Source organism: Melampsora larici-populina, assembly GCF_000204055.1.
Source record: "Melampsora larici-populina 98AG31 unplaced genomic scaffold MELLAscaffold_8, whole genome shotgun sequence".
Lineage (NCBI taxonomy): Eukaryota > Fungi > Basidiomycota > Pucciniomycetes > Pucciniales > Melampsoraceae > Melampsora > Melampsora laricis-populina.
Window position 1 is genome coordinate 150,046 of NW_006768772.1, and position 25,778 is coordinate 175,823.

Sequence of the window (25,778 nt, forward strand, 5' to 3'; positions counted from 1 at the left end):
GGAGCCCTTGAGTACCAGGCCTCAGTACTCACATACATGTGAGTACTGCAGGTCCCTGTACTCACATGTGTGTTCCAATTGGGAGCATTTGCTCCCGATTGGGGCTAAGAAAGCTACCGAGTGAGCCTGAGCCCGGCATGCTCATGCTCAAACCTGCATCCCTGGGTTCAATTATGTGTGAAACTTAATGTGGTGACAGAGTTCACAATAAGTCTCAAACTTGGACTGAAACCATTAAAATCTAACCCCCCTTGCCTTTAATAGGTTTCAATCCAAAAATTGAGACTTATTGCAGACTTGGACACCTCAACTTTGCTCAATTGGGTTTCAAGCATAATGATTCCTGTGGTGTGAAGAGGGCGGGGAAAATCCATGGGTGTACCTCCAGGTGAACCATGTGAAAGGCAAGGGGTCACAAATTGGCAAATTTGGGTGGAGCCCAAATTTGGGAGAAAGTGAAAAGTTTTCACTTCCTTCCACAGAAGAAAGTCAAAACTTTTTGCTTCCTTCCACATCCCACCCAGGCCACTCTCTCTCTCATGTTATTCTCAGAGGGGGAGTTGGGAGTCTGGACGCAAGACACATATTGAACTCAATCTGTATTACATGTGAGCACGGTATATCCTAGGTAAACCTAAAGTCTCCCTGGTAGAAAGGCCTTAGGTCTTTTGGGGGGCCCTTATCCAGTACGGGTAAGGGGGTAGGACAACCAGGCCTTGTAGATGGGGGGATCTTCCCCTCAGCTTGAGACATAGTCCTGAGCCTGAGAACCCCCAACAACTATGGGCCAGGTCAACGGCTCCCTACCTGTGGCAGACCCCCTGACTTTGAGTCTGACACATGGGGCCTTATAGCTCAATTGTGGCATGGGCCTTGCATTTGATTAGGCAACTATTGTTGAAATTTCAACTCCAGCAGCAGTGTCCTAAAATCCAACATATCCTCCTGTGTATACACAGCCCCCAATCACAAGTAACTGGCAGGCCAGTGCCTCCCACCAACCCTAGCAAGTTATGAGCAAGTTATGAGAAAGTTATGAAATGGATATCAAATGGATAACATCCATTGATTGAGAATTTGTTGAGAAGTGGTTGGAAGACCACCAAAATTGAGATGATGTCATAAAGCATCATAAACCTGTACAAAACTGCTCCTGTATTTTCCCACCAAGAATATATAGTTTATTACCCTTTGTGACATAAATTGACTGAGTTATTGAGGTTTGAAAAAAAATCACGGACAAAAAATACTATTTTTGTACTATACCCAAGAATTGATTCTGGAATATCTTCCAGCTTCATCAATATACGTACACAAAAAAATTGATATTCCTTTTGAAAACATGTTTCTCCACATTTTTGTCCCCTAAAGCCTTCCTGTATGGGCAGTATTTCTACATGTAATTCCTGAATGTGTCTGCAAGTTTGATTTTCTGAAGTTCTTTGCCCCAATAAAAATTTTGAGGCAACATATTGCCAAAATCATTCTGAATTTGATTGATATACATGTAGATGGTATTTGACAAGAATTTCTGCCATAAACTTTGCCATATTCTGCCTAGAAACAAAGAATCAATCAAATTGTTGACTGCTCATGTACACACCACAATTACATATGAGAGCTATGTTTTTGTATTGGGGTTTTTAGGGATAGTGTGTCCTAATAGATTGAATGTGTGACTGACATGTGTGTGCCTGGGGCTGTTTAAATACTTGCATAGAAAGATTCCAGGGTCGGAGATGGATAAAATGAATGATCACAAGAAAATGGGGTTATTGAATTAATGAAACATGGTTCAATGATGCGGCGCGCCCGCCGCTGATCGGCCTAGTTAACATTAAAGTAAGAAAAACTAACCGAAAATTGGTGAGAATTTGGCATGGCCAAGAGAATAGCTTTCAGATTGATGAGTTTCTTCAAAGGCTTTGCCGGGAGAGGTTCTTCGCAGAAAGGACATTCTGGCACTTGATCTTCTTGTTGTAAATCTTGATTGCCATCTGATTCATCAAACAAATCAAATGACTCTGCAGAGGCGGAGTCAGATTGGTCCACGTCGTCCTCATTGATCATGTCATAGTAATCATTCAACAGAGCTTGTTCTTTGGAAATGAGAGGTAAATCGACCAACGTAGCAGGATTTGACGCCGAGATTGTGCTGGTCAACACAGCTGTAGCTGCAGGTGCTGAGGTTGGCGTGCGACGAAGAGGACAAGTAGTGATCTTGTGTCCAGCAGTGAGGCACTGGCTGCATCTGCTAACTCAAGGCTGTTTGGCGGCATCATCTAACTCCATATTCGATTTCCATCGACCTTCAGGAGAGACTCACCACTTCCCTTTGGCATCTGCAGCTCAAGGTCGGCCTTGAGTGTCGGTTTTAACCTCCACGTTCATGATTGGAATGAGAGAATATTGGCCAGTTTGGATCAGTCCTATTTCACCAAAAACTTTCCAAAGTGTATGTTTGGGTAGCTCCAATAATTGTTGGAACTTGATGTGTGCTGCAGCCACGAGGCCATCATGAGTATCTGGGGCAACTTCCATAACAAGTTTCCATTGAGAATGAATCACGTCAGGATAGAGATAATCGACATTATCTCTTTGTGAAGCGAGTTTGTGTGAACAGGGTAGGCCCTGTTGTTATATGTAGTTTCACATACACTCAAGTTACTCTTTCCAGTATAAACATATCATATCAAATTATCCTTATAATAGTTACTATATAAATATGTACTCTTCACGCCATCGGATGTTTGGGCGCAAGTTCTATTTTTCACTTCATCCCAAACTATTGGATCAACTCATCTAGATCCAGAACTCTATTTCTCTATCTTTCATATCATTCAGTATCTAACTAAGTTGATTCTCTAGACCTATGGTCAACAGGTTATGAGCCCAGTGCTCTCTGACTGCTAACAGGCGAATTTAGATGTCATCCGATTCCGAAGATCCATTAAACACTACGGACAACGAATCAACATCCAATTCCGATAGCGAATCATCGAGTGCTACAATTGGTCAATCTTCTCAGATAATAGAAAGTCTCCGTCGAAACAATCCCAACGACGCTGCTACCATGAGTTCATCAACTTCATCGACAACAGCATTCATTGTGCCACGTGCAAACACTCCTGCTATCAGCAATGCCGCACTACAAAATCTCACTAAACTATCAAACGCAACTCAGATTTTGTGGAAGGATGAATTGTACGGATTACTTGATGCTTGTGGACTAGGATACTTTCTCAGAAATACTATTGTCCAGCCCTCCGACCCATCTGACGCCAACCTATTCTTAATGCTGCGAGCTCAAGCAATGCAAGCAGTACGTGCTTCGCTCGAGGTATCAGACAAATCTCACATATCTGGTATCACTGACCCTCACGAGGCGATGGTCAAATTGGAAGCTTGGCATGGAGGTTCTTTGGGTATTGCGACTGCGACTGTAATCACTGAGATAGTCACTACAAAGTATGACCAGTCAGAAGGATTGAACAAGTATATTGATCTAATGGAAGGACTACACAAACAACTAGTGGCATTAACAGCCAAGAATGTGAACCTCAAACTTTCGGATCAACTACTCTCAATTTTCATTTTAATCAACCTTCCAGTCGAAACATTCAGTAGAATAATACAACAACTACTTACAAATGTGGATACTCTGACTCCTTCAATCGTATTCCAACGTCTGATACACGAAGAACAGCTAAGGAGGGTCACATCGGCAACTGTTGTAGGTGGAGGCTCAGTGGCCTTGTCCGCACAAACATCTACCACCCCAGCATCGAATCAAAATATGCAAAAGACTCGTCAACAACCGAATCCGAATGCCAGCCGTGCTCCCAACGACAAATGCTTCATACACACTCGAGGATTCAGTCAACATACTAATGCTCAATGTCGAACGCAGCACCCTCACCTTAATCCTCCAAATGTTCAGGCAAATTCCAGGCCAATGAATCGTAGCAGATCTGCTCCGGGTGCGAATGCGAATGCAGCTTTGGTAACAAACAACCCTGTCAGCCAACCCCAACCCGATTCATCCGGTGTATCAGACAACGAGAAGATACGGGCCTACGACTTATTCATAGCAAATAGACAACCCATAGGAGAAAACCAAGTCTCAACATCAATTCCTGAAGATCAAAATGATGAATCAACAATCTACTTCTCGAATGTGTACTCAGCTATGATGAAGAAGATGGCTAATGGATCAAGACCCAACGATGAGCTGATTGTCGACAGCGGCGCCGACCGTCACATATTCAATGACGTCAAGATGTTTAGTGATCTGAAAGACATCGACAGGATCACGATACGAACTGCGGACGGTTCATGCGACATGCATGCCAATCAATGTGGTTCGGTGCACATCTCATCATTCGACCTGTTTGGGAAACAACATATGATCACTCTCACCAACGCTCTGTACTGCCCTGCTATAGCTGTGAATTTAATTTCAGCAGTAAAGCTTTGTGATAATGGTTGCAAAGTGTTTGGTGATGCAAATCATCTTTCCTTCATCAATTCCGAGGATAAATCCCGTTTAGAGGCATCTAGAATCCGTGATTCAGATAATTTGTGGACAGTAAAGGTAAGCTCAGACTCAACGTCTCAGCAATCTACACATCCACCAAATCCGCAACCAGCTATCAAACAATCTATCACATCCAAGTCTTTTAGTGCATCTACTGACATCATGCATCAACGTATGGGTCACCTACACTCCGCGGCTCTTCATCGATTTTGCAACTCAGAGAATTCCTCCAAACATAGTTGCACGAGTTGTATACAAGCTAAATCACATCGTCAACAGTTCAAATCGTCCTCTTCCCTTCCACACACTTCCCGTCCTTTGTACCGAATCCACAGTGATGTAGTTGGTCCAATACAATCTACTACTCCATCAGGCAACAGATATTTTGTAACTTTCATTGATGAATTTTCCAGATATAGTCGTGTGTTTCTAATCAAGAAGAAATCTGAAGTTTTTGATGTGTTCAGAAATTACGTTGAGGAAGTAGAAAGGCAATCAAATCACAAAGTATGCATATTGAAGAGTGATCGCGGAGGTGAGTGTACATCAATCCGACTGAGAGCATTTGCTGCAGCCAAGGGTATCATTCTTGAACAAGGACATGCTCAAACTCCTGAGCAGAATGGGGTTGCTGAACGGTTCAATCGCACTATTGTTGAGAAGGCTAGGGCGGTAATGATCCATGCGAATCTCCCTAATTTCCTATGGGGTGAGATCATATTAGCAATGTCTTATATACTCAATCTTTCACCTTCACGCTCGATCAACAATCAACCACCTCACTCGTTATATACATCAATATGTGCAATGGGTGGAGAACATAAAGGTGATATCGAATTCTTGAGGGTGATAGGATGCTGCGCGTACGTCCATGTACACAAAGATTCAAGACAGAAACTCGACCCCACCGCCACACCCATGATACTTGTGGGATACGAATCTGGTGCTAAAGCATATTGTTTGTGGTGTCCAAAGACAAGGCGCATGGTGATATCAAGAGACGTAACGTTCCTTGAGAACTCATTTCCAATGAGGAATCAGATGGAGCAACACCGTTCCGACATCCCGACACTATCGGATGACGAATGGTATTTCCCCTCTTGCATCGATCCACAACCTGAACAATCGTCTCAAGCTTCTCAATCAGAGGTTCAAATGTCACCAATCAAACCACCGGTACTACGACCATTGACACTGACTCCAGTGAAGGTTCCGGTTATACGACCCGTTAGACAAAAGAATCCCATAAATAAGCTTGGAAACTTCAGGACATACGCTGCGGTGACCAGGTCTTCGACTGACTCTGACGAGCCATCTTATGCTCAAGCAATGCGCGGACCAGAACGACTTCTTTGGATCGAGGCAATGCAAGAGGAGTACACATCTCTAGTGAAACACAGAATAGGTAGACTGGTTCCAAGACCAACTGATACCAATGTACTACCTGGCATGTGGAGATTACTACGAAAACGTGACACGCAGGGCAACATCATTCGATACAAAGCAAGATGGGTTATTCGTGGCGACCGCCAGATACACGGAGTCGACTACTTCGACACGTACGCTTCAGTTGGGGTCAAGGAGTCTCTGCATACAATGTACGCACTTGCCGCTTCAGAGGATCTTGAAATGTGTTTGTTTGACATCAAGACTGCGTTCCTCACGGGAAAAACCGATGTGCCAATAATCACTACTCAAATCACCGGTTTCGAAGATGGGAGTTTTTCGGTAATGATATTGGACGCATCTGTGTACGGCACTAAACAGGCTCACAGACAGTTCAACGCTACTCTAAAGACAAGATATGCGTCTATCGGACTACGTTCCACTGAAGTCGATGATTCTTTATATTCAAAACGTGTAGGTCAAGAATACGCACATGTACACATGCATGTCGATGATGGAACAGTGGTAGCCAGCTCTGTAGAAATGATGCAGGCAATCAAGAAGGAGCTATTCTCGATCTTTGACATCAAATGGTACGATGAACCTACTGAACATCTTGGGATAAAAATCACACATGATCGCAAACGTCGGACAATTCATCTCTCTCAAGAAAATTATCTGTCTGATGTTCTGGAACAATTTGGCATGTACGATTCCAATGCTGTCCCAACTCCAATTCACACATCCACCAAACTCAGCGTTCCGAATGAAGCAGACGTGAATCAAGCACGGGATTTCCCGTATCGAGAAATCATCGGAAGCCTGAATCACGCAGCCGTCAACACTCGACCGGACATCTGCCACGCCGTATCTATGCTGGCTCAGTACTCATCCGCATATGGGCACTCTCACTGTACCGCCGTCAAACACCTGCTACGGTACGTCAAAGGTACACTCTCGCGAGGTATGACGTTTGGTGGTCATGATGTTCCGTCTCGGGAGCTAAAAGCTTACGCGGATGCCGATTATGCAAACAATGTTGCGACACGAAGGTCGACGACGGGCTATACAATCACCGTTGGTGGTTCAACTGTGTGCTGGAGGAGCAGGCGCCAACGTAGTGCCGCTCTGTCAACCACTGAGGCAGAGTACATGGCAATGGGAGACTGTGCGAAACATGTACTATGGTTTAGAAAGCTGTTGTACGTTTTAACTCTTTGCTCTCTGCCTCCAGTCAAGATCCATACACCACCGACCACGATATTCAACGACAACAACGGCGCTGTATTCCTTTCAAATGAAGCTGCCGTCAACTCACGTTCTAAACACATCGACATACGACACCACTTCATCCGGGATCTTGTTCGACGGCAAATCATCACACCAGCTCAGATCGACACAAAAGACATGCCGGCCGACTTCCTCACCAAATCGGCGACGAAGGTTGTTTCGGACAAGTGCAGCTTGCTGGTTGGAAATGTGGATGGGGACGACAAGGTGGTGCACAGTGCGACCACTGATGCTTACAAAAGTAAGTTCCGCCCTATAGTATGTCACCAAGTGGTGCCTTCTACAATATCATCAAAAGACAAATCCTTGGCCACACTGTGAGCATACAACAAAATCTGCCCTTGTCATTTCAGGTCTACACACGATACATATGTTCCGCGGACTGGTCATAGAGGGGGTAAATGGATTGCTTATTTTTCTTTATCTATTTCTTTCTTATTTGTTCAATTGATTTTTCAGTCTCTATTCTTTTGTTTTATCTATCAATTATTTCATTTTCTTTCATTTTATATATCAATTATTTCATTTTCATCTCTATTAATTTTTTTAACTCATTGTCTAGATTTCAGCATTTATATCTATTATGACCTAATTCAATAGTGATATACGTGTCCAGAGCAGGGGGGGCTGTTGTTATATGTAGTTTCACATACACTCAAGTTACTCTTTCCAGTATAAACATATCATATCAAATTATCCTTATAATAGTTACTATATAAATATGTACTCTTCACGCCATCAGATGTTTGGGCACAAGTTCTATTTTTCACTTCATCCCAAACTATTGGATCAACTCATCTAGATCCAGAACTCTATTTCTCTATCTTTCATATCATTCAGTATCTAACTAAGTTGATTCTCTAGGTGTGTATATTTTTGTATTCAATGAAAACAAGTTCTATTTTTCACTTCATCCCAAACTATTGGATCAACTCATCTAGATCCAGAACTCTATTTCTCTATCTTTCATATCATTCAGTATCTAACTAAGTTGATTCTCTAGACCTATGGTCAACAGGCCCCAGGCTCCACAAAAAGTGTGAGTGCACGGTCTTTCAAGTGCTTCGGGTAATAAATCGTACTGGAGTTTGAGCTTCTTGGGGGCAAAATGAGAGATAACACCATGCAGTTCTTTGAAGAACTGAGGAAGACCTTGAAGCTTCTTGGTTTGCTCAATGCCAACCAAGATCATGATTTTGCTCATTTGATGTTCTTCAAACCGCTTGAAGGCATTGAAGCATGTGATGAAATCTTTGTGGCGACCATCGGGGAACCGTTTTGCTCAATAATGACTGCCTTCCGTACAAGAGGTGGACAAATTTCCGAAATGAGGCGTCTGGGATGTGAATAACGTAACAAAAATTATCAGTCCTACCAAGCCATGTGCTTTCCAAATAGGCAAAGACATCATGAGCTCTGGCCATCTTTGAAACCGCCTCGAGGTTAACGTCGTAATCAGCAGTTGACGTTGAAGATACAAATGAATTCCAAAGTTTCATAAATTTGGTCCATTCTGCATCGGAAAATTTACCCTTGCAATTTTTAGCAACGCTGTGGTTGATGTGCCATACACAAAGTATGTGCACTGATTGGGGAAAGACGGTGGCGATAGCATTGATTAGCGCGGTCTCCGCATCTGTGGCAAACGTTTCGGGCATTTTGACGGTGGTGTTTTCATCCTTGTCTGATAAATAATTTTGGTGACTTGCTTTCAAGCCCATTCGTATTTTTCTTGCTTTTCATTAGTTAGAAAGCACATGGCCACGGTAAATGAACGATGAGTATTTGTTGTGCCGACAATGTGTAAGAGTGGTAGATTAAAGCGGTTGGTTTTATAAGTACAATCCATACTTAAGACGGTTGAGAATCTTTGAGCCAATCGGATGCCGGAGGGACTAGCGAAAAATAGGTTTAGAAGTGTACCATTGGGTGATGTTAATGTGCAATGGGCCCAATGACTGGACACAATGAGATTGAATAAGCCTTGATTGGTGTTTGACCGTTGAGCCAATTGTCCCTCAAGCGGGTCCAAACATTGTGTATGTTGCACAACAACGGTTGAGAACCCGGTTCAATGTTGATGAGGGATCTTATGTGAGCTGCGCGAACACCTGCTGAAGAAAGGAGATCTAATTGGTTGATTGGCCATTGGATTGAAATGTCGGTAGATGTGCATGTTGTGAGGATTATTGAATGGTTCATGGTTGTGCGTCTGTTTGTCGGATTTCCTCTTGTATTTACATACAACCCAGCGATCTACATTGGTTCAATAATTGAGAGACACTTCGAAAAGACACCCAGTCTTCTTGGAAGACAACAAGCGCTTTTGAGCCACGGAAGGTATTTTGTTACCCAGGGAGCATCATAGATAAACTCAAATGGTGTGTTCTATAAGTTTCTTATGGCTTTTGATGGCCACAGCGTAACCATAAACTCGAATGGTGTGTTCTCTAAGTTTCTTATAGCTTTTGATGGCCACAGCGTAACCTTGGTGTCAAGCAACTGTGTTGATGTACATCACACTGTTCTCCCTTTCTATGAACTGTTTACCTATTTTGGGTCCGGCGAGTGAGCGAACAGGAGTTGCACCTGTTGAATAGAACATATACAAGCATTAGTTTGTATGGAAGTCAAATAAAAGGTGCGAAGGGAACACAAAAGAGTGATCTTCTCGAACGTACCGATGGGAGGCCAGTCATTGTCTCTTTCATCAAGGGCTGCTTCATCTACATCGGCTACGTCAACATTGTTTAAGACCAATGGAGGTGTTTGCATGTTGTGAGTTGTTTCCAAACGGTTTGATTGGTTTGATGTTGAAGAGGATGTACTAGTCTGATCCAAAGTTAGAGCTCCGGAAGTCGCGGCATCAAAGCTAGCACTAGCAGTCCCTTCATTTTGAGTAGATAAAGCCAAGTGAGTAGTGACAGGTAAATGCGGGTTCATAGGCGGATGGTGAGAAAAAGATTGAGATTGAGTAATTGGTGGTTTCCATGGTAGATTTTTGATAGGAGGGTGATGGTAATGATGAAGAGCGTTTCCGAATTGACTCGGAGCGCTGGGATGGTGGTGGTTTGGTAGACACATTGAACCTCCAGAAGCGGTTTGATGATACAAGGCTTGGTGAGAGTACAAGTGTTGATCTTGAGCAGTAGGTTGAGAGTGTGGAGTGTACAAACTTTCTTGACCTTGAGCGTAGAAACCAGGAGCTTGAGAATACAAGCCAGTAAGAGGAGGAGCTTGAGAGTATGAGACGTTTGGCGGAGCTTGAGAATACAAGCCAGGAAAAGGAGGTGCTTGAGAGCAATGTTGGACCGTTACGTTGAATTACGTTACTAACGTGATTTTGGACAACGTAACGGTCAAAATAAAAACACACGGGCACGGTGTGACAACGTAACAAATTTCTTATTTAGCGCAACAATACATATTTTGGAGGGCCGGAAATAAAAAACAACACGACGGGTTGATTGGAAAAAAGGTGAGAACACAACGGGCCAGACAAACAAAATCAGCCAAAAAAAGAACAAAATTAAAAAAAGACACTCGGTCACAAGATTTGGTCAACAAAAAGGACAAAAGGAAGTTAACAATATTTTTGTATGATAAGATTGAAAGAAAACAGTTTTTTTTAGAATTCATTAATTTTTATCAAAGAAAAGACATTAATTTTTATCAAAGAAAAGAAACATTGAGAAAAGATTTTTTTTAAATTTGAGTGATCTATTATATCCAAGGAAGCTAGGGAGGAGCCTTTTGTTTCCCCTTTCTCCTATTGACAGATTCCTCCCAAGCTTGGAGGACCAACCCCACTTGTTCATAATTGTCAGTAATGCCAACTCCTTTGTGTAGCCACAGGCAACTACCAACGCACATCTCATTGGTGCGAGGCGCCAAACGACCTCACACGGCAGTAGCCACATCGGCTGCAGCTGAAGAACCCGGGGCCGATAAGTAGTCCCGTGCCAAGGAAGCCAGGACAGGATACTTGTGTTGATGTTCCTGAAGATGAGATGGGCAAAAAGAGTTAGTGAAATGAATGCAAATTGGTTAATGTGCAGGATCGACTTACCTTCCACCAATTAAGAACCGCCTCAGGACCATTATCCACACCAGACAACACCAATGGGTCGTCACCCTTTAAATAACAGTCCAACTCATTAGCTACTGATGAGGTGGATTGATTCTGATAGAGTCAATATATATTGGGCACATGAGGCGCTGGGAGTTCGTCTTGAGGACTTTTGCGTGATCCAGTAGGCAGATCCAGTTCAGACTGGCGTTGTTGAAACTGTTCATGAAGGTATTCAGTCGTATGGGTGGTTATCGCATGGTCGTTTCCAAGGGTATGTTCAAAGAAGTGTAATCAAAGGGAAGGATGAGAAACCGCAGCCATGACAAGAGTATCGCAACAAAGGGCTTCTTCATAGTAAATTTTAGTTCGCTCAATACAAGCATGCAAAAATGGTTGCATGCGATTGTCATGTGGAATAGCAGAGGATCGAGCTTGCAAAGAAGTAAGTAAATTTTGATACTCAGCAAGAACCATACAACCAGTTGGTGCATTGGCCTCCATGCTCTTTGTCAAAGTTTTGAACGGCTGATCAAAAAAAACCCATTTCAGTAAGTAAAAAATCGGATGCTTGATTTACTGGGGTGCTTACTTGCAATTCATCGAGTAAATCTCTTACATTCTCCAGTCTGAGATGGAGAAGAAGGTCTCTTGGAAATACCCAGAGACTTTCTTGGAAGCTTTCTTATGATACCTGGACTTCTTTGCTTGAGACTTAGCCGCGTCTTCTCTCAGCATCTCATTGATGACCTGCATGACCAATCAATGATCAATTACTGAAATTGATTGGGATAATACCACATGGACGTACATCTAGGTTTTCATAAACTCGCTCCCATCTTTCCAGACATATGTTCCATCGGATACCGTGACCTGCAATCAAAGACCGACCAGGTCCTTCACCATCTGGTCGCTTTCTTGTTGGATCCAATCGACGGGCATTAAAGTCCTCGCGCCATGCACTAGATCGTGTGGTCTTATTCACAACGAAGTCAAGCTAGATCATAAAGGAATGTCAGCCTGATTTCAAAGCAGATGAAATGGAATTACAAACATCTTCGGTCAAAACCTTCAAACCATTAAGTTTTGTTTTGGTCGGTTTAGGTACAATGTCAATGGCCTCCATATCCCAGTTATCGTCCTCAGCTGTGTCAGTCTTCATTGGTTCTGATTCTCTCAGTTCATATTTATCATGTTCTTTGTCATCTGAGTCTTTGTTGTCAGAACGGGAGGAACCAACAAGAATAGCCGGGTCGATCTCTTCTTGATCATTGTTTTTGGGGATGGTTGGTAAGTATAAAGAAATTCGTATATCGTTCTCAAAACACCAGACAGAGCTGGAGGAGACTATCAGAAGTGAAATCTACAGTATAGAAGGAAACCTGAGGGCACAAGCTCCGCGTTAGACTGTAGCTTCACTGCTAGTCTACGACGAGAACGAGAACTAACCTGAGGGCACAAGCTCCGCGTTAGACTGTAGCTTCACTGCTAGTCTACGACGAGAACGAGAACTAACCTGCGAGCTCGAAGAAAGTCGAGTTAAACACGCGTAGGTAAGAAAGTTAATAACAGACAAGTTAAGATTTTTATTGATTCTTTTCGACACAGAAACACACCTGAGGGCACAAGCTCCGCGTTAGACTGTAGCTTCACTGCTAGTCTACGACGAGAACGAGAACTAACCTAAACAATCAAAACAACACACAATAGAGTATAAGAAACTGAATTTAGAAAAGATGATAAAGAAAAAGTCTTCTACCTGCGAGCTCGAAGAAAGTCGAGTTAAACACGCGTAGGTAAGAAAGTTAATAACAGACAAGTTAAGATTTTTATCTTTTAGTTGAGAAGAAACAAAAATGTAGAGATTAGTTTAATATGATGCGTAGTGAAATAAGTTGATAACTAGGAGAATGAGAACAAGAGTGAATTTTACTTACTGATTCTTTTCGACACAGAAAAGAATCAGAAGTGGGAGAAACGCGAACAATAAAAGTAGAAATCACAGCACGACCCAAATAATTTCATAACCCCCTTGCTTCAATTTCCCAACATCCCTCTTGTCACATCAGTACGACCGTTCCTTCTAATACGTATGCATTAGTTTAACCACTCGCTAACCATCACTTAGACTAACCACTCGCTAACACTACATATCACCTCTTAACATCTCTCTGTGATGAATCTTTGACCAAAACGAAGATGAATATCTTAACACACCCCCTCAAAGAGCATCACACTAAAAACCTTAACCCAAGACTTTTTTGAAGTGTTGAGAATTGATCCTTTGGTAATTGTTTAGTTAAAAGATCTGCAACCATAAGATGTGTAGGACAATGTTTAATAGCAAGATCACCTTTCTTAACAATTTCTCGTATCCAATGATAATGTATTTCAATATGTTTTGTTCTTGCATGAAAGATTGATTTTGATGTTAGATGTATTGCTCCTAAATTGTCACTCTGAAGCACAGTTGGGTTAGGATCCTCGAAACCAAAGCGACCCATCATATTCCTTAACCACAGTAACTCTTGGCCGGCCTCCGTTATAGCCCGGTATTCGGCTTCGGTTGATGAAAGCGCCACAGTTGGTTGAAGGCGACTTCTCCACGAAATTGGTCCTCCAGCCAATACAAAAACATAACCAGTAGTGGACCTACGGGTGTTGACATCTCCGGCCCAGTCGGAGTCGCAATGTGAGATAGGACAGTTGAAACTCCTTTGTCCTTCAACAACCTTGGGAGCAATGCCGGAATAAACAATCCCTACGTTAACCGTGTGACTGAGATATCTAAGAACATGCATTGCGGCATCCCAATGAGCTTTAGCCGGACGTTTGAGGTGTTGAGAAAGAACCCCCACTGAATGAGCAAGATCAGGACGTGTACACTGAGCCAAGTACATGAGTGAACCCACAACGCTGCGATAGGGAAGTTTGGTTTTAATAAACTCTTCAGCTTCTTTGTCCGTTGACTTGATAATTTTGACATTTGGTGAAAGAGGTGTTACCGCAGGTTTCGAATCATTCATGTTGAATCTGTTGAGAACAGTGACATTGCTGAGACAATGAGTAAGTGAAGTTATCCAACCTTTGGACTTGAATTCCAACCACCGTATGTGCTATCCCTAAATCTTCCATCTCCCATTTCCTAGAGATTTCCAACTATGTTGCAATATCGTTGCCAGTGATGGCCAAATCGTCCACATGCACATACACAGCGGTAAACAACTTCCCTTTCAATCTAATGTAGATACAATGATCTATCTCACATTGATAAAAGCCAATTTCAATGAGAAATTCCTCAACATCGTCCTGCCAGATCTTCGGAGATTGTTTGAATCCGTACAACGCTCTTTTCATCCTCCACACTTTGCGTAAATCAGCGGCAGTTCTGTAACCTTCAGGTATCTCGACGTATAATTCTTCATCCAGATGACCATTCAGAAATGCTGTCACCGCATCCATCTGATGAACTTCCCAACCTTGAATTGCAGCAATAGCTATTAACAGACGAAAGGAACCCGGTTTACCGGTGGGAGCGAAAGTCTCGCCATAGTCTTCACCTGGAATCTGTGTATTACCCATCGCAACATATCGTGCTTTGAATTTATAACCACCAGTAACCAAGCACTGTTTCCTGAATATCCAGAATCCACGAATTACATGCTTATCAGTTGGACGATCTACCAGTTCCCACACTTCTTTATCCCTCAGTGAATTGAATTCTTTATCACATGCCAGTTGCCATTGTTTACTTTCAGATGATTCCATGGCCCTTTTTTAAGATTTTGGATCAGGAATAGCATGTAAACCGGCAAGATTTAACTCGGGAGGAAAAAATGAAAAGAATGAACCAGTAATAAAATCATCTTCAAATACAGCTATCAAGCACATCCCCTTCAATGAATCGTGTTGCTTCTTAGATGCTCTAGTTGATCGACGAGGCACTGAAGTTTCAACGATCGAAGGATTGGGTACATTGGATGAAGACTCTGGAGTTGACGAGATGTCATTTGATCCTGTAGGTCTGATTGAAAGATCTTGAATAGGTGGGATATCTTCTGAGTCATCGTCTTCATCAAAGAAAAGTACTTTGATTGGTTGACGGATATCTTCGACAATATTCTTGTTTGACAGACTGAAGGGAAAAACATTCTCATTAAACGTTGCATGATGAGTGGTGTAGATTTTCTTTGTTGAAATGTCAAATATTTGGTAGTTGAAGTTGTCCTGATCAAAACCAATCAGCGCGCCTTCAGAGCTGACCGGGGAAAACTTTGAATCTCTCAACTCCTTTCTGATCAGTCCGTAAGCTTGACATCCGAACACTCGAAGATGATTAATAGATGGTTTCCTGAAATACCACATCTCAAAAGGTGTTTTCCCACCATCCAATGCAGCGGTCATACACCGGTTCGTAAGAAACACAGCAGCACTGCATGCAAAATACCAAAATCGGATAGGTAGGGAAGATTCTAAAATCATGGAACGAGCCCTGGTATTGACTATGCGCATACCTCGTTCCGAGACGCCATTTTGCTCAGGAGCATAACCCGAAGTTAGATGAAGATTGATTCCGAGCTCCTTGAGTTTTGGACCTAGTAGATTATTTAGGAATTCACTACCGCAACTAGCAAATCAGCGGCGGGCGCCGCGGCTAGGCATTCTTATTTTTAGGTAGACACAAAAACTGAACAGTGGCCCGCGGCATTGCACCCAAGATACTTGTTTCAACCTGGATCCTCTGCTATGTGGTAGTGCAGATGTAGTTCCTGTCATCCATGGTAGTGTATGGGTTTATTCAGTCAAATTATTTGGCTCCCATTGCTTCTCATGTTCTATTTGCTTAGCTTAGTTGCCAATTATATTGCTCCTGCTACGCCAATTCCTAGTGTTGAGTTGTGGCAATGACACCCGCCCTGCCAAACCCACAATGACGTCTTTGAGTTTGAGACAGTTTGCTTTTGCTTTCTTGTGAGTCTGGTCAGATCTACAGTGTTTGGTTCACAAGGATATGAACACATGGAGATAGAAGCTCCTCGGATAGTTTAGAGAAATTCCAAGTTGGTCAATTACTCTGGTGATGGACCTTGAGGAATGTGGGATACAACAAGGTCGAAATAAGAATAATCATATACATATTTTAAACAGAGTAGGTCTGGGGTGTTGCGCTGTATTGTGTGATCATTGCGGCATCTTAAAGGAATTGCTTAGCATTTGATTCCTCACCTGAAATCACACTTGAGCTTTACAAAGTTGCAAATATCTAAGGCTGTGACCATTATTCTACCCTGCAATATAAACCAAGATGACAAGCCTCAAGGTGTATCAAAGCAGTCTCGCAAACCATTTGGTCTGAGTAAAATCTAGTTGCCACACCCATTGTTTTTCATGAATCACTTGCCCAAACCCAACATGTGATGAACCTGTGTAGATGGTACTCACTCATCTGATGGGAAGAGTTTGGCTTACAGCTCATTGAGTTTGAAATTGAATGCTACCTGAAGTTGTCTTTGCCTTGGATGTATGTAATATTTTGAGGTGCGGCTCTGGATAATCCCTTGGAATGAATCCTACTCGTTCAAATTCGAGCGCTACATGAGATTTGCCTCATGCTCAAGAACCAAATTTAAAAAAACCTTTGAATTCTGACATCTGAAAAAATTGTGGAGGCAATGGAAGAGTGTAACTTGTTGAATAAGACCTGGACTTGCACTCCCATATATAAAATTGTAACCCAAAACAAACTACTCTGACCGTGAAGGTGTGAGTAGTTTTAATCTGGGGGGAGTTGTCCCACACAGATTCACTACGACTCAGAGAGTCAACACTTTATGACCTAAAGGGCGCATAGAAGCGCAACTCACTGAGGACTGGGTAATTGAAAACTAATCCAAATGACCTTTTTGTAAAAAAAAAGTATCATAACATCAGCAATGAACTCCATAGCCAATATTATTTTTCAAGAGAATCAAAAAAAGAGAATCAAATATTAAAGAAAGTCAAAAAATTAAAACACTAAACCTCTTTGAAACTTTCTGAAACAATTTTAGTCAACTTTCCTTTTTCCTTCAAATTGAATTTCTTTTTCATTTCCAAAACAAAATCCTTTTAAAGATCCAATTAAAATTTCAATACTCAAATCAAATACATCAGGAAACTGTGAGCAATAGCAGGGTTGTGCAAAAATCCTGACCTGCGCGGGTTGCGGGTCGCGGGTCAGTACATTTGATACTGTAGCAATATGGAATTCCAAATCCGACGACGCAGTGTCATTTTGTAATTACATATCCGTCAACGCAGCGTCATTTCAATATCCTTGAACCCCTCAAACCGGCGCACCATTCTCGTGAGGCCCGAAAACAATTGGACAGGTTACCATGTTATCCCATAGGTCCCCATCTATCCCACCTGGGCAAAGGTCTTGACGGACATATTCGCGAGGTGTGCTTTTCATTACACCGGTTGAAAGCCATGCATTGCTTGGGTAGCAAGCAGATGACTTAGTCTGTTATCTGGGATGCGCACGTGGCAGGCACAGATGGAAGTATTAGTTTGATTCATTGCATCCTCCAAAGCCACTTCGTGTTTGTTTTGATTGCCAGCGTTGTTGTTCTAAGGTTGAGGGCAAATGCCCATTACACAACAATGTATCTAGTAACGGTGATTTTCAAAATATCGATATGTCGGAAGTGGAAGTGTGCGGTCAAAAGCAATGGTGAAGTTCTTACGTTTTGGGGTTGCTACAGATCACATTGGATTTGCTGATTATTGCGCGGCTGGATGGTTTGAGGCGTGGGACACACAGTGATTGTCAATTACATATGTGATTTGGCAATACATGTGAAACGACCAGCGCGGGTCAGTTTCGCGGGCCGGCCTGATTAGTTGCACAATGCCTCAAATTCTCTGAGGAAACTGATTTAAGTTTGATGAAACCAAATTGAAATGTTCAAATTCAATTATACCACAACATATTGATTTTGTAAGAGGCGTGATTAATAATTTGAATTATTCTTGATTCTTATTTTTTAAAAACTTGTGGTTATATCTATATAAAAAAACAGTTTTAATTTTTTGAAAAATTGATTTCCAAACAGATATTACTTTCACATTCTCTGACCAGCTGATCAAGACAATTTTTTTCTTTTTTTACCTTTACCTTTTTTCCCATGGACATGAACTGCCTCTTCATCTTCCTCCTCATTGTCTTCTAAGACCCAACCCAAATATTGTAGATAATGACCACCCAAGAAACAATCAGGAAGTTGATTCATCCATTGTCCTAAAGCTTGGGTGCATTGGATTTGAATCCTGGGATCTGAGTCTCAATATCAATGAACAAAAACACTGTAGAAAAAAAATAACTTTATCAATCTCCTTCTTCACCGTCCATAAAAAAGTAACTTGACTAACCCATCAAAGAAATCATTAATATGATTCTTAAGACTCTCTTTCTAATTACTAACCAAACCTTTCCTTTTTTCCCATTCATTTAATCTTTCATCACTTCCAAATCGAGTGTTATGATGATTTTCATTTTTAGGATCTAAAACTTTTTTATTTACTCATTGATTGAATTCCAAATGTAATGAGTTCATTAAATCAGTTTCATATTGGATTAAATTTTGATGTGATAGATTGATTAATGTTTTAAAGAGATCGATCAAGTTTTTTGAAAGTTTTTCTCGGTGGTGAGTTTCAGTCTTGATGATTTATTGATTCTTGAACTAATGAGTGGGTAGATCGATATCTATGAATGTACCACAGATTTGTGAAAGATTGAGTCAGTATTGGTCAAGGACATATGAAAGGAGGATGCCAGTCTTACCTCATCAACTCGAAGTCTCCATCAGGTGGAATAAAGCTAATGGTCCAATTGGAATCAAACTGGCCAAATTTGACACATTGATGAAATTGACAGTCATCTAATTCCACTGAACTATCATCATGACTTGCACCCATAGCCTTGGCTTGATCACTATCTAATTCTCAAACCTTTCGAATTCATCAGCTCATGTTTCTCATCAAGGAGCCTTGTAACTTACGTGTTCTCAAGTACTAATTTGTTGTACAAACCAAATTTACATTCTGGTGTACCTGAAAGGTACGCTCGCAGTAGGATTTGACCATCAATATCGGACCAAAGAACGCTTCCTAATAACATCTCAAAGTCAGTATCAGGTTTAAGAATCGATTTCTGATCGAGAGATACAGCTGAGATGTAATTGAAGCTAACCTTCAGTAGACATGATCAAATTGACAGTTTTGATTACATCAACAAATGCTTCATTCTTTTGATATTTGACATCATGCCTTTGCCAAGAAGTAGCACCGGTAGCCTGAATAGTAATCTTTGATGAATCTTCTCACTTTTTAAGTGAATTGATTATAATTTAAAAAATATAAGTTAGCTTCTAGTTTGTATAATGTGAGATCGATAAAGATGACTAACGACAGCTTGTTCAGTTTTAACACCTTCTGTGGTGATATACATCTTCAAGGTATCAATTTCACTATTCTGAGGATACCCAAAATCCAATGTCTCTGTGGAAAAACCAAATCCCAATCAAAAGTCAACCCATTGAATCTCTCAAAATTTTTTAAAAAGGACTTACCATCCAGTAATTCATAAATGAAAACAAACTTATTTTTAGGCCGTTGCTATTTGCAGCCCACAAGAAAACCATGTAGGCGCTGGCCAAATTACGCCTACATGGGTGTTTCCCACGAAGAAGCGCCTACATTTATGATGTAGGCGCTGGAAACCATCCAAAATGACGCCTACATGGGTTTTTTAACGTGTAGGCGTCATTTGGTTACGCCTACATTCAAAAATTGAAATGTAGGCGCTATTTTCGAGCGCCTACATGGGAAATCCAATGTAGGCGCTCAAAATTTATGCCTACATTTTTAAAAGTGAGTGCATACATTCAATTTTTGCGCTCAAATAAGCGCCTACATGCAGTCCTGCATATGTAGGGGCTACAAATCCGGCAACTACAGCTCCAGACTGGTCTGAAGGGTAATGGAGAACGATTTGCAAGTCAAAATGAGAGTATTGGAAGACGGAAAAAGCAGCTTGGACTCAAAATGAGTGTATCGGAAGATGGATAAAGCAGTTTGGAGTCAAAATCAGTGTATCAGAAGACGGAAAAGTCACGCCGGAGTCAAAATGGGTGTATCAGAAGACGGAAAAAGTAGTAAATTATTTCAACTCTGAACTCAGTTTGGAGTCAAAATGAGTGTATCAGAAGCGGAAAAAGAGGTAAATTATTTCAACTCTGAACTGCTATTTACGTCTTCTGATACGCTCACTTCAGAGTTGAAAAGAGCATATTCATCTTCCAATACGCTTAACTGCTTTTTCTGTCTTCCAAAACACTCATTTCAACTCCAAGCTGCTTTTTCCATCTTCCGATACACTCATTTTAACTCCGAACTGCTTTTTCCGTCTTCCAATACTCTCATTTTAACTTGAAACTTCTTCTTCATTAACCGTCAGACCAGTCTGGAGTTGTAGGTGTCGGATATGGAGCGCCTACATATGCAAGACTGTATGTAGGCGCTTATTTGAGCTGAAAATTGAATGTAGGCGCTCGAAAATAGCGCCTACATTTCAAATTAGATATGTAGGTGCTCAAAAATTACGCCTACATTCTGGAATTTTGAATGTAGGCATAACCAAATGACGCCTACATGGGTTGTTTATCATGTAGGCGTCATTTTAGATGGTTTTCAGCGCCTACACCATAAATGAAGGCGCTTTTTCGTGGGAAACACCCATCTAGGCGCTGTTTTGGCAGCGCCTACATGGTTTTCTTGTGGGCTGCAAATAGCAATGGCCTATTTTTAACTGATTCTTCATCCATCTTACCAAAATAACTGCAAGTTGAATTAATCAATCAATAGAGAAATTCAAAGACAATCACAGCATTTGCATTGGTTTTAGTGACAGCAGCTAAATATGAATTTTGATGTCTAACATGAAAGAATGAAGTAGATCCTAAGGTGATAATAGGTGATCGTACATCTGGATTTGAGATCACGCGGATTTGAAAGATATCGGCGATTGAACGTCTGGATTAGATTGATATGATCCAGGCAGAATTGGTTAGTGAATTGGTTTGAGTTGAAGTTTGATGGATTACTTACTTGACATCTGGACGATATAACCTACTGATCAAGACTTCACCTTTGAGATTAAGAATGAACAAAGCTGAAATCATCTTGAGTGTATCAAAACTAAAGGTGATGTTAAGGAATGTTCTGAGAATGAGACTGCAGGTTGATAGATTGGAATTTGTCAATTTTAAGTTGTTATCGTTGAATTTTAGTATTTTCCATTTCAACCTACGTAGGACTTCAACTCGTGAACCTTCAACTTGTCTCTTGCTGAGCCCATCAGATAAAGAATTCAACCCTCGCTTCGTTCATCAACTTGATTGGAAGTACAAGTCAGCACTGCACCAACATCCAAGCATATCCCACAATGTCTAATCTGATTCATCAGGAATGTGTACTCTCTACGCTTGTCCTGTGCTCTAAAATAATTAGTGAGACCTGCGTGTTGGAGACGGACTCTTTGTCTTGTGCGCCGTTACAATTTTACCACTGAATACAAAAATGATACACAACTTGTTGCAATCTAAACTTATTTAGAAAGCAATCTAATGTGATCAATCAAAAGAACTCAATGTATTAGAAGAGGTTTTCTTTCCAGATGATAAGGAAAATCCTTGCAAGTTTTGTGTCTTACTAACGTTTTTGAATCCTTCTCGTATATCATTCTATACTATTGTGACAACCACAACACTATTTCTGAAAAAGGACAAATATTCATATTTAATAATCAGAGCGAGCTTATTGAGGGGAAAAATTGACTGACTCTTAGAATACAATTAATCAAAAGGGTGATGCCTTCCGCTTCAGCTTCTTTGTTTGAATTGGTTTGATTTGAATCTTTACCTGTATACATCTTGATCCAATATTCTAGAGTAGGTTCAATGGCTGAGCTATTCTTCTGGATTGAATCTAATCAAAAGATCTCAAAACAATAGTTGATAGATTTTCAAGATAATCAACTCAAAAAAGATAATCACTCACTAAAAAGATCATCATCTTGTGAAACGAAATAATATGATTTAACATGATTTCCTAATTCTCTATCAATCCTTACTCCTTCCTCATGATCATGATTTTTTCTTGAGCTTGTTGTTGTTTTGGGTTTTGATTATTTGTTGATTTAGTCTTGGATTTTTTGATTGGAGTTTGACGTGTCCAAATCGGTTTTTTGGATTCTTACTTTTTAGATTTCTTTCAATGATGATGAAGAGAGGAGGTGGGGTCGGGAACAGCTGAGCCTAAGGGGGTCAGAGTCTTAGGTGTACAGCTTGTTAAGGGCTTAGGGGTATAATCCAGTTTTGCCGAGAAACTGGGTTGTGCCTTTAGTTTTATGATCAAGGGTGAACTGCTTAAGAGAGCAGCCAGTCTGCCTTTCGGCAAGGGCCAGATAGGCCATAAAAACATCATAAACTTCCTCTTTTGATTTATCATTGAGTGGAAAGATATGTCGATATGAAGAAAAATCATCACAGAATAAGACAAAATAGTTTTCATTATTTAAACCCGTAGTTCTAATGATACCGCTGAGGTCTACATGAACGTTTTCTAAGAAAGTACGAGCTCGGGGTCTGGTCTTATTGTGAGGTATTTTAGTGTTTTTCGACAGAGCACAAATTTCACAATTCAAATTCTCCTCCACATAGTCAAAATCCTCCACACTTTCCATCTTAGCCATCAACTTAAGGTATTTTGAGCTTACATGGCCTAATCGACGGTGTTGAAGCGATGAAGAGATTTCAGTCACTGATGCTGAGACTGAGTATGAGATTCCTGGACTCACAGGAACGAGTAAGATGAACATCAAGTTGTTGTCCGACATAAAACCGTTGAAGATGGCTAGGTCCTTGAGTACTAGAGAAAAATTTAGACCATCATGAAAAACTTCTCGAACACCTTGCTTCTTGAGTACACCCCCTGCAACTAAGTTTCTAGATAAGTCCGGAACATGGAGTGAGTTCTTGAGTTCGAAAACACTGTTATCTCCAGCCTTCAGTTTTGCAACACCTTGACTGTGAACAGCCAGGGACATATCTCCTCCTGCAAGTTTTAGGCGCTTGCTTGCATCTTCAATCTTAGTAAGAGATGATTGATCGAAAAACTTGAGGTCTTTGAACATGTGATGGGTTGCTCCTGTGTCGTGGAGAGCCCAATCACAAGAGTTGGACAAAGCTGCAGAGACCGAGGCACTGACGGTGGGATCTTCTTCGAATTCAGATGGTGCAGCATAAATTTCTGACATCTTGAGGATTTCACCGTCTCCATCTTCGTATTCCACATTCAATGAAAGTAAAGCCATACTAGCTGAAGCTGAATTCACGCTTGAATCAAAGACATTTTTGACACCTCTAATGTTAGAGCTTGGTGGAGTTTGAGAAGTTGAGTTTGAAGTTCCTCCAGTTGATTTTCCTCGAAACTTTGAAAGAAAAGCTAAACGTTTGTCGGCATTTTCGGGTTTAGATCAACAGTTTTTAGCCATATGAGGACCAAAACATTCTTCGGCAGTACATTCTTTCTTTGATGATTTAGCCATGACAGCATGAACTTCTTTGATTGTTGATGTAGTCCAACCATGACGTTCTTCATAATTCCTAAGATACCTTCCAACGTCTTCTCGAGTCAATGGTACAACAGTATTATGAATGTACTCTTTTGTTTCAATTGACAATGAGGTAATAGCTCCTAGCAACATTCTGGCTGACTGAGCATCAGACAACTCGCCCTTCAGGCGATAGAATTCACGAATTTGATTTTCAAATCTATCAACAAAGGCGGTAAGAGTTTCAGATTTAGAAATTTGAGAGGAATAGAGTGTACGAGTGACTGCTTCGAGTTTGTCTTCTGAAATTCGGTTGTGATACTCTTTCAGGTACGTCCAGCAGAGGAAAGGATCGTACACAATTTCTGATGGATCCGAAGGGTCGGTAAGTTTGTTTCGCGTTCTGACCTTATTGGCTGAGTCTAGTCGCTGTAGTATGTACGTAGTAAGATTGAAACGCGTCTTTTCAATCTCTTCAACAGACAGATTCTTGTTCTGGTAATCCTTCACCTTGACGTAGTGATGAAGTTCAAGTGAACGCAATACCTCCATTACAGACTGACTCCATTCAATATAGTTCCCATCAGTAAGATCCTCTGAGATTTTGTATTTACTCAGAGCATTAGTCATGATCTGGGAAAACTTTTGAATTGGATCTCCAAAAGTTCTGGAGTCGGTTATCTCTTGAGACATTGTTGACTCTAGATTTCAAGATAGTGAGTCAGATGTTAAAAGAGCTGATTGAGACGAGGATTGGCGAAGTGTTCCAGTTGAACCGGTAGGGCTTGAAGGAGCTGAGCCTTTGATATCGGTAGAGTTATCGAGTGAAATAGATTCGTCGTTCGAATTGACGGCGTCTGAACTCATACACGTGAATTTGTCGATAAGATCTTTGCACTCTCGCTACCATATAAAGAAATTCGTATAACGTTCTCAAAACACCAGACAGAGCTGGAGGAGACTATCAGAAGTGAAATCTACAGTATAGAAGGAAACCTGAGGGCACAAGCTCCGTGTTAGACTGTAGCTTCACTGCTAGTCTACGACGAGAACGAGAACTAACCTGAGGGCACAAGCTCCGCGTTAGACTGTAGCTTCACTGCTAGTCTACAACAAGAACGAGAACTAACCTGCGAGCTCGAAGAAAGTCGAGTTAAACACGCGTAGGTAAGAAAGTTAATAACAGACAAGTTAAGATTTTTATTGATTCTTTTCGACACAGAAACACACCTGAGGGCACAAGCTCCGCGTTAGACTGTAGCTTCACTGCTAGTCTACGACGAGAACGAGAACTAACCTAAACAATCAAAACAACACACAATAGAGTATAAGAAACTGAATTTAGAAAAGATGATAAAGAAAAAGTCTTCTACCTGCAAGCTCGAAGAAAGTCGAGTTAAACACGCGTAGGTAAGAAAGTTAATAACAGACAAGTTAAGATTTTTATCTTTTAGTTGAGAAGAAACAAAAATGTAGAGATTAGTTTAATATGAAGCGTAGTGAAATAAGTTGATAACTAGGAGAATGAGAACAAGAGTGAATTTTACTTACTGATTCTTTTCGACACAGAAAAGAATCAGAAGTGGGAGAAACGCGAACAATAAAAGTAGAAATCACAGCACGACCCAAATAATTTCATAACCCCCTTGCTTCAATTTCCCAACATCCCTCTTGTCACATCAGTACGACCGTTCCTTCTAATACATATGCATTAGTTTAACCACTCGCTAACCATCACTTAGACTAACCACTCGCTAACACTACATATCACCTCTTAACATCTCTCTGTGATGAATCTTTGACCAAAACGAAGATGAATATCTTAACAGTAAGTCGTC

General features: G+C 41.1%; 4 protein-coding genes across 4 annotated transcripts; all 4 read right to left on the bottom strand.

Moving 5' to 3' along the window:
* Positions 1-18,409: 18,409 nt before the first annotated feature.
* On the bottom strand, positions 18,410-18,711 carry MELLADRAFT_95797 (uncharacterized protein; the record flags this gene model as incomplete). Its single annotated transcript, XM_007407315.1, has 2 exons — positions 18,410-18,606; positions 18,696-18,711. The coding sequence occupies 2 exons, from the start codon at positions 18,709-18,711 to the stop codon at positions 18,410-18,412; spliced, it is 213 nt and encodes a 70-aa protein (XP_007407377.1).
* Positions 18,712-18,980: 269 nt separating this feature from the next.
* MELLADRAFT_95798 (uncharacterized protein) lies at positions 18,981-19,776 on the bottom strand (the record flags this gene model as incomplete). Its single annotated transcript, XM_007407314.1, has 5 exons — positions 18,981-19,032; positions 19,111-19,260; positions 19,328-19,436; positions 19,519-19,633; positions 19,735-19,776. The coding sequence occupies 5 exons, from the start codon at positions 19,774-19,776 to the stop codon at positions 18,981-18,983; spliced, it is 468 nt and encodes a 155-aa protein (XP_007407376.1).
* A 1,408-nt stretch (positions 19,777-21,184) lies between these two features.
* On the bottom strand, positions 21,185-21,508 carry MELLADRAFT_95799 (uncharacterized protein; the record flags this gene model as incomplete). Its single annotated transcript, XM_007407313.1, has 2 exons — positions 21,185-21,359; positions 21,435-21,508. 2 exons carry the CDS (start codon positions 21,506-21,508, stop codon positions 21,185-21,187), a joined length of 249 nt encoding a protein of 82 aa, XP_007407375.1.
* Positions 21,509-23,862: 2,354 nt separating this feature from the next.
* Positions 23,863-24,807, bottom strand: MELLADRAFT_104009 (uncharacterized protein; the record flags this gene model as incomplete). Its single annotated transcript, XM_007407312.1, has 2 exons — positions 23,863-24,362; positions 24,717-24,807. 2 exons carry the CDS (start codon positions 24,805-24,807, stop codon positions 23,863-23,865), a joined length of 591 nt encoding a protein of 196 aa, XP_007407374.1.
* Between the last annotated feature and the right edge of the window lie 971 nt (positions 24,808-25,778).